The sequence below is a fragment of the Sapajus apella genome, unplaced genomic scaffold, assembly GCF_009761245.1.
Source record: "Sapajus apella isolate SASKATOON/1434 unplaced genomic scaffold, GSC_monkey_1.0 scaffold74, whole genome shotgun sequence".
NCBI classification, from domain to species: Eukaryota; Metazoa; Chordata; class Mammalia; order Primates; family Cebidae; genus Sapajus; species Sapajus apella.
Window position 1 is genome coordinate 9,568,113 of NW_022437014.1, and position 8,679 is coordinate 9,576,791.

The 8,679-nt window shown below is 52.5% G+C and overlaps 1 protein-coding gene across 1 annotated transcript in view; it reads left to right on the plus strand.

Moving 5' to 3' along the window:
* Window positions 1–3,702: 3,702 nt before the first annotated feature.
* PLA2G4E (phospholipase A2 group IVE) overlaps window positions 3,703–8,679 on the plus strand; it is a 37,621-nt gene continuing 32,644 nt past the window's right edge. The window contains 1 exon segment of the mRNA XM_032251203.1: window positions 3,703–3,798. Within this exon segment, the coding sequence (XP_032107094.1) occupies window positions 3,703–3,798 (96 nt within the window).

Here is an 8,679-nt window from a genome sequence, read left to right on the forward strand (position 1 = left end):
TAAAGCTTGCAGGCTGCAGGAGGCAGGGAGGAGGCTGGAGACAGGTGCTGCTGAAGAGGTGGGAAGGAAGGGACAGGCCCCTGAGGCGCCTGGAAAGAGGACAGTGAGAAGTCATCCTTGCTAGGCCCACAGGGGAGTGGCATCCACTAGGCTTCTGGGAGGAATGTGCTTTTCAGTATCGGGTTACCTGAGGCCAAGAGGCTGCTAGCAGAGGCAGCACGTGGTAACCCCAGCTGAAGTGCCAGTTAGCAAGCCTGGGGACAGGGCTGGAGTCAGAGGCCTCAGCACACACAGCAGCAAGGCTGGGCCCAAGTAGGCCAGGCCAGGGTATCTGAGAATCCTGGGGCTCCCTGTTCATCAGTGCTGGGTGGAAAGGAACTATTCCTTCCCCTTGTCACAGAGACAGGTTCAGAATTTGCACACGGAAGGAACTCTGGCAAAAGGAGACTTGACTTGGAGCAGCAGTTGTATATACCAAGATCATTGCTTTGGCACACACACCCCTGGCATGGGGACATTGCTGTTTTCCTGACACTCCTTACTCACCATCCCAGCCCACTTCCACCTACCCCAGTCCTCTGCTCCCCTCCTGTTCCATTTAGAGCCCACATTGGACAATTTACTCTTTAATTTTGCCCCCACTCTTCCTCTTTCTAGGTTATACATTCATGGTTTTATTCCAGACCCCACTGGAGTGGTCAGTACAGAGGTGGGCACCCAGCAGGTGGTTGGCAAATACTTTCTGGTAGATTGGTCCACTTAGTTCAAGGTGACACTGGCTCCCACCTGGAAGAGAGGCACCAGGAAGGGTGTAGGGGAAGAAACTTCCATGGACCTCCCATCAGCCCCTATTCAAATTGATTTAATTCAACCAAAATGAGTTGAGATCCTGATTTGGAGGAGTTGATAGACAACGAGGAAGCATAAGAGTTGGAAACCTAGATTTTCCACACATCATGTGGAACGGATGAGGGTGGAGTGGGGGTTTGTGGCTGGGCTTCTTCAGTGAGTAGAGACCAAATCACAGGCCCTGTGTTTGGGGCTCACCCTGGGCCTATTTGATTGGGAAGGGTAGGGGAGCGAAGGGATGGGGAGACAGATGGGACCCCATGACTTTCAGGACCATGTAGTGCTGTGAGTTGGGTTACCACAAAAGTTCCTGGACTTAGCTTGTAAAGCCTGTTCTGGCCCTACTTCTCTATTAACTTCTCACCCTATTTCCCCTATCCCAGATGGTTCACATCTCATCTCCTAAATGATCCCTTGTTTCAACATCAATCAGACTTGCCTTCTTAAATTTCAGCTCTCCTGCTCAAAAACCATCAATAGCCCCCTACTGCTTAGAGAGGAAGTCCAAATTTAAAGTATGGCCTTTTAAGGTCATGATTGTTGGATCCTAATCTAGTGCTTTTATGGAACTAAGGGTGACATCTCAACGCAGGGCAGACTGGGTCCGAATGCAGGGCTAGAACCCAGTTTGTGGTGTCTGTGGGACCTCTTTGTGTGCCTGGCCCTCCAGAGAGCAGAGCGGCCTTACCCTGGTGTTTTCCAGATTTGATCTTTCACAAAGCCTTCCTCTTTCTGTCCAATTTCTACCACCCCTGTGTTCCACTATCTATGCTCTGTATCTCCTCCCATACACCTCATTGCACAGACACCAGACCACCTGCATACCTAAGCGTGCCTTGCTTTCTGGCCTCCCTGTTCATGTTCATGCTGTTCCTTCCTCCTAGGATGCCTTTTTCTTCCTCCTAGTGGTCCCCAGGCTCAATCGCTGTTGAAATCCCATCCCTCATCTAAAGCCCAATTCAGATGTCACCTCCTCTGTGAGGCCTTTTCAGATCCACTCTTTCCAACTCCAGCTGGAATCCATTTTCCATCCTCTGTGTTTCCTAGCCAGTTCTTGTGTGGCAGAGCTCTGGAAACCAGGGGCCCCCAACCCCCTGGCCATAGACCAGCACTAGTTCACAGCCTGTTCCAAACCGGGCCGCACAGCAGGTGGTAAACAGTGGGAGAGTGAGCAAAGCTTCATCTGTATTTACTGCCGCCCCCCATCGCTAGTCTTACTGCCCGAGCTCTACCTTCCATCAGATCAGCAGGGGCGTGAGATTCTCACAGGAGAACAAACCCTACTGTGAACTGTACACGCAAGGGATCTAGGTTGTATACTCCTTGTGAGAACCTGACACCTGATGAACTGTCGCTGTCTCCCATCACCCCAAGATGGAACCATCTAGTTGCAGGAAAACGAATTCAGGGCTCCCACTGATTCTACATTATGGTGAGCTGTATGATTATTTCATGATATAAGACAATGTAATAATAATAGAAATAAAATGCACAATAAATGTAAGGCAATTGAAGCATCCCAAAACCATCCCCCTCAACCTGGTCCATAGGAAAACTGTTTTCCATGAAACCAGTCCCTGGCGCTAAAAGGGTTGGGACTGCTGCTGTAAACCATGGATCTTCACAAACACAAAGGATTTATATTGATCCTTCTAAGATGCCCCTTCTCACCATAGGGAAACTTGGATCTCTGAGCCTTTGAGGGGTTGGATGCATCTGGCTCTCCAGCCAGACTGTCAGCAACTTCAAGCTTAGAATTTCCTCTCTTAGTAAGATGTATACAGCAGGTGCTTACTAGGTACATGAACTAAATGGAATTTGTGGAGTCTGCTGAGGGATGTGGTGCTGAGTCTCCATCCTTGACAGAGGAGGGGAGGGCAGGGCAAGGAAGGAAACTGGGAGTGCAGCAGGCTAAGGCCCCTCCACTCTCTGGAGGGCCAGGCACATGAAGAGGTCCCAGAGGTACCCCCATCCAGGTGCCATCCCTGTGTTCAGGCCCAGTCTATCCCGTGTTCAGATCTCATCCTCAATTCCAAAAAAGCACTTCTATCTATGGGCCAGAAAAGCCGGTTGTGGGGCCCCAGGCAATAGCTCAGGTAGGAAACTCCCAGTGTATACAGTCAGGCAGCTGAGCAGGCAAAGCCACCCTACCCTTGTCAGGCCCCCGTGTGAACCACCAGGCTAGAGATAAGAATCATCTGGGCGGGGCAGGTGCATCCTCCAGGCTGTCCTGAGACCAGGCAGGAGGTGGACACGCCCTCTGTCCACCAGGAGGGAGGACAGGGGGCAGTTGCCCTGGACCCTCTTCTCACCAAGTTTTGGGCAATTGTTTTCTTTCTTCACCCTGTAACTTTGGAAGCCCGAACCTTGGTCTCTGTTGGAGTTGTGGTCAGGGACCCTGTGACGCTTCAACAAGCCATGACACTGAAGTGGTGTTGGGAGTGAGGGTCCCATCTTCCTAGAGGAGCATCTATGAGCCATGACCTCTATGACCCGAAGAGATAGAGGTTTCCTAAATTATGGCGGGGCTAGTCCTACAGTCGTGTGGGTTCAGTGTCCTCTTCTTGCCACCCTATGCCCTCAAAGGCCTGGTCATTCTGGGTGGCTGGGGGCTATAGACTGCTGACCCCAAGGGCCAGAGCCCTGTGGGTCCCTGTATTTCTGTGACCGGAAGACCTGTGATTTCCTTGATACTGAGAGATCTAGGCCCAAGTACCCTATCTGTCTACACACCCAAACCACTCCCAGGGCAATCCCAATGCTGCCAAGCTGCAGCCCGGAGGGTGGAGTTCTGAGTCAGAGTATAAGTTCCATAAGTTCCTGATCTTGCCACCCAGCTGGAGAGCCGCCGCAATGCTCCTGAGGCAGATGCCTGCCTGGGTCTCCCATTCCCTGACTGACCCATGCCAAGCAGAAGATGGCAGGCCCCCGGCCACCGGTGCCTTGAAGGTGAGGGAGGGGTGCTCTGTGGCTAGGACCAGAGGCTGAGGTCCAGTGAGGCATGGCCAGGCAGCGAGGGGCAGGGGCGGGAGCTGAGGACAAGAGACAGTCCTCAGGGAGGGCTGGTGGGCACTGGACGTCCTAGGGACTTGGGCTCAGGGAGCCTCATCCTAAAACCTGGGGGAAGCGGTTTAGCCCATTTGAGGCCAGGGCTCCTGGGGAGATGGCCCGGCTGAAGGTACCCTCAAGCGTTTCAAGGTACCACGCAGTGGCTTGGGGCCTCCTGGAGCCAGGCCAGCACCAGGGTAGACAGTATGCCAGACGGAGCCACATGTGGCCTGCCCTAATGGCAAGCAGGTATTAACCTTGTAAACCTCCTAAGCTTCTACGCTATGCAAGAGTATGGTATAGTGTATGGTGAGAATTGGTGGCCTTGTCAATCTGTTGCTATCAGCCACAAAGCTGCCCACCTGGGTTTATAGCCAAGGTTCCTGGGTCCAACCAACTCTTCACAGCCTCACAGGGAGACCTCTGGGTTCATGAATCAGGTTGCTGGGGCTCTAAACCAGCCCTGGCTCAGTTTCCCCAACTAGGCAATAGGGAGATGGCCTCAATGCTTCAATCTGCTGTAGGCTTCCCTTGGGAAGGATCATTAGCTGGCTCCTGGAGGGCAGCATTTCCTCCTCATCACCCTCCCCAGGGCCTCCCCCCTGGCTCCTAACGAATCATTGAATGACATGAGTGATGCCCTGAAAGTCCCTTGTCCCTTGGTGGAGGAGATAGAGACCCTGTTCGGTCTCCAAGGAGCCCAAGGCGGGGAGCTCCGTGCCAGATGGTGGCCAGTGCCCCCGCTGTGAAGGCCAGGTAGACACTGCCTCCTGGGCTGTGCCCTGGTTTCCCTGTAGTACTTGGATGGCTGGAAGGGCCTCTGGCCAGTGATTGTTCCTGCCAATCTTTTTGAGCCTCCAAGAGCTTGGGCTAGTAGAGATCTTCTACAGAGGTGACAGAGCTTACCTCAAAGGGGGCAGTGAAACAGCTGAGAGTCCAGGATCCCAAGTATGGCTTCAGGAGCATCTCCATGAGCTGCGCTTGTCCCTGTCAGCCCTGGCAGGTCCATGTTGGTACCAGGATTTCTTGCCCTGACCATTCAACTAGCCTGGTGATAAAAAGGAAAACGGCCATAGTAGCTCCTCCCAGTTGACCCTTAGTCTGGGACATTGCTCAGAGTGGCTGGGACGTGTATTAGAGTCCCATGATGTCCCCTCCCAATGATATCCTTAAGAGAGGGCCCACACATTCTGGAAGACAGCACAAGGCTGGGCTAACTCTGACACAGGTGTTGCAAGGAACTGAAGGGTACACCCAGCTCTCTAGGGAGGAGGAGGTGGCATCATCCACCTGGCCTGACCTGAGAAGTGCTGGGGAGGAAGTTCTCACAGGCTCCACAGGAGCCATCTTCCCCCTCTCCAGGCTCCCCAGAACTCATGGGATGGTTTGCTGAGGGAATGTCTGGCTCAGGGATGGGCATCAGACCCACCACTTCTGAAACATGGTTGTCAGACCCTTCCCCAGACCCCGCTCCCACCCAGGCGCCTGACCTTGGGAGCCCTTCTGTAATTAAGTATTCTTTTGACTGATTTGTGGTAATAGCTATATTCTTGGGGTATAGGAAGAGCTCCAATTTGGAAACTGAGGCTTTTCCTCCTGTCTCTGCTACTGATGGGTCTAGCACATGGCTCGGAGCAAGGTGCTGGCCGGTGCTGTACATTCCTGGTGAGAGCCGGGGTGGACGGAGTGCATGGGCCCTGGAGACCTGCACCAAGTCCTGGCTCTGCCACTCCCAGGCTGTATGCGCCTGTGTGAGATATAACCTCTCTAAACTCGGCTTTCCCCCCAAGCAGGGGCGATGATGCCTTCCTCGGTGGTGGTTGGAGGGTTAGATAAGAGCATCTGCACAACACCTAGAGCACAGCCCAGCTGGGCCCGCCACAGCAGAGTCTTACATTTTGTTCCCACCCTCACCCCCGCCAAAGGTCATATCTATCAAATTAGGGGTGGGAAGGGGCAGCATTGGATTGCATCATAGCCAGTCCTGAGATTCAAGGGGCTGCCTCTTTTCCACATGAGCTGACAAGGTCCCACAGTTCCCTGTAGGTCCCCAGGGGGCAGTGGAGTTCTGGTAAGATCAACCCCAGAGTCCAGGCTGGGGAATGGGCTGGGGCCGTGTGTCTGTAGCATGAACAGCGAGGCCCTCTCTCTCCCCTGGCTTCCCAGAAAACTGCTGTCCAGCCTGTCCTCCCTGGCCCAGCTGTATTGGCTGTCAAAGTGGCGAAATATACCTCTGTACTGTTTCCGAAACAGTTCTTGCTTTGAGCTCCAAGTCCCCGAGTGCTCCCCTGGTCCTTACCGCATGGCTCTTCTAATGCCCCCATGAAGGATGAATGCCTGTCCCTCCTCCAGGGCTGCAGCCCAGCTGGCATGGTGCCTGATCATGTCTGTTGTGAAATATTTTGACTCTTCACCTTGATACCCAATCCCAGCCAGGGCATCCTGTTCTAGGGACAAGTTGTCTGAGTCTTAAAGCTTTGGCCCTTATCACACCATATGCAACCCTGTAAACTTGGGTTCCACAGCCTCCCGGGTTTCTGGTTCCCACATGCATAGTCACAGATGCCGTCCTTGACTGCATCTTCCCACTGTAGATTAATTGCCTCCAGGCCATGAATTTTTGCTCATCTCTAGCAACACTGATCGAGCAGATTATATCAGAAGCAAAATAGGTACATTTATTGCAACCCAAGAAGGCCATTCCTCATAGACCTGGTTCCCGGAATACATCTGCGCCCCATATCATATTCCTAAGTCCCATATTCCTGCTGCCTTCCTCCCAGCATGGCCCCACTGGGATGCCTCTCAAATCCCCTTTCCGGTCCCATTTCTGTGCTGGCAAAATATGGTTGTCTCCTGCAAACTGGGTCTCTTCTGAAAATTCGTGAGCTAGAGGGTGGTGATCTGAGGCTCAAGTGGAGCAATCTGTGGCTACTAGAAAATGGGAACTTCTCCAAGGACCTTATGGTTCTGATGTGGTCTAGATGTTTAAAAAGAGAGGGAGATCAGGGCCGGGCACGATGCCTTATGCTTATAATCCTAGCACTTTGGGAGGCTAAGGCGGGTGGATCGCGAGGTCAACAGTTTGAGACCAGCCTGGCCAACACAGTGAAACCTCATCTCTACTAAAAATACAAAAATTAGCTGGGCATGGTAGCCAGTGACTATAATTCCAGCTACTTGGGAGGCGGAGGCAGGAGAATTGCTTGAACCCAGGAGGTGGAGGTTGCAACGAGCTGAGATCATGCCACTGCACTCCAGCCTGGGTAACAGAGGGAGACTCTGTCTTAAAAAAAAAAAAAAAAAAGAGAGAGAGAGAGAGAGAGGGAGATCCTAGGATGTGTTGGTAGAAGCACAGCCAGTAAGTGTGCAGGCCATAGAAGAATGTCGGAGTTTGGGGTTATGTTTTGGCTTTGGGTGAAAAGCAGAATCTGTCAGAAAATTGTTTTAAAGAGACGAAAACCAAAGAAGAGGAGATGAGGCCAAGCGACACCTGTGTTCCTGTTTGCCAAGTAAACAGATACGATCGCAGTGGGAGCAACACAGGCTTGAGAAGTAGCATTGGATTTCTCTGATTCTAGCTGCGTCAAAGGGCTTAGCCTCTGATTCTCCATCTGTAAAAGCGAGGCCAACAATAACTGCTTTGTGGGTGATTGTAAGGAGTAAGCAAGATAATATGCAGAGAATCCGTACGTAGTAACTGTGTATGGCTGGCACACAGCTGATGCCAGCTGTTACTTTTGCTGTGTTAGAGCAGGAAGAAATGGTCACATGCATTGGAAGGCGCTGGGGTTAGATGACTGGAGTGAACTTGTCCTGGAAGGCAGGACACCTGGAGTGAGGTCCCGAGGGAAACTGTGCCTGTGCCTTCCCTATTGGGGTAGCTGTTGAAGGAGGAAGGCTAGGCCACAGACAGCCCCTCCTGGAGGCAGCAGAAGGGCTGTGATGGCCAAGAGGACCACACGACCTGGGTTCAGAGCCCTGAAACACTGTGGAATGTCCCCCAGGACTGACTCCTGCCTGGGTGGAAGCCTCCACAGCTTAGACTCTAGCTGCCCATTGAGAAAGCGGGCCGGTGGGCACAGGTTTTGCCAAAAGTGCTTGCATGGTGAAAGCTGACCCTGCCTCCTCACCAGGCCAGCCCAGGGTACGTCCTGCGCTCAGGCAGAGTGAGAAAGGAGGGGTGCACTGTGCCTTGGAGGTCTGGCCAAAGGCCATAGCCATGTCTCGAGCACCAGAAGACAAGCAGTGTGCGTGGCTTGTGGCCCAAGTCTCCAGCTCCCAGCAGAATGCTGTTAGAGCAAGTTATGGACCATGAAACGTTCAATATTTCACAGTTGATCTCACAAAAGAAATCTTCAGGCCTATAACTGACTGAGTTTGACTTCTGTCCTGATTTTGAGGCAGCTATTGAGAAGAGAGGAGATCTTAAAAGGGACTAAATAATGTGACCTTTGCAGAATCTGCGTTCTGTTACTGATCAGAATTAAGTCCCGGGAGTTGGGCACGGTAGCTCATGCCTATAATCACAGCACGTTGGGAGGCTGAGGCAGGCAGAATCACCTGAGGCCAGGAGTTCAAGACCAGCCTGGCCAACATGGTGAAACTCCGTCTCTACTAGAAATACAAATATTAGCTGGGCATGGTCGTGAGTGCCTGTAGTCCCAGCTACTCAGGAGGCTGAGGTGGGAGAATTGCTTGAACCTGGGAGGTGGAGTTTGCAGTGAGCTGAGATCACGATACTGCACTCCAGCCTGTGTGACAGAGCAAGACTCCATCTCA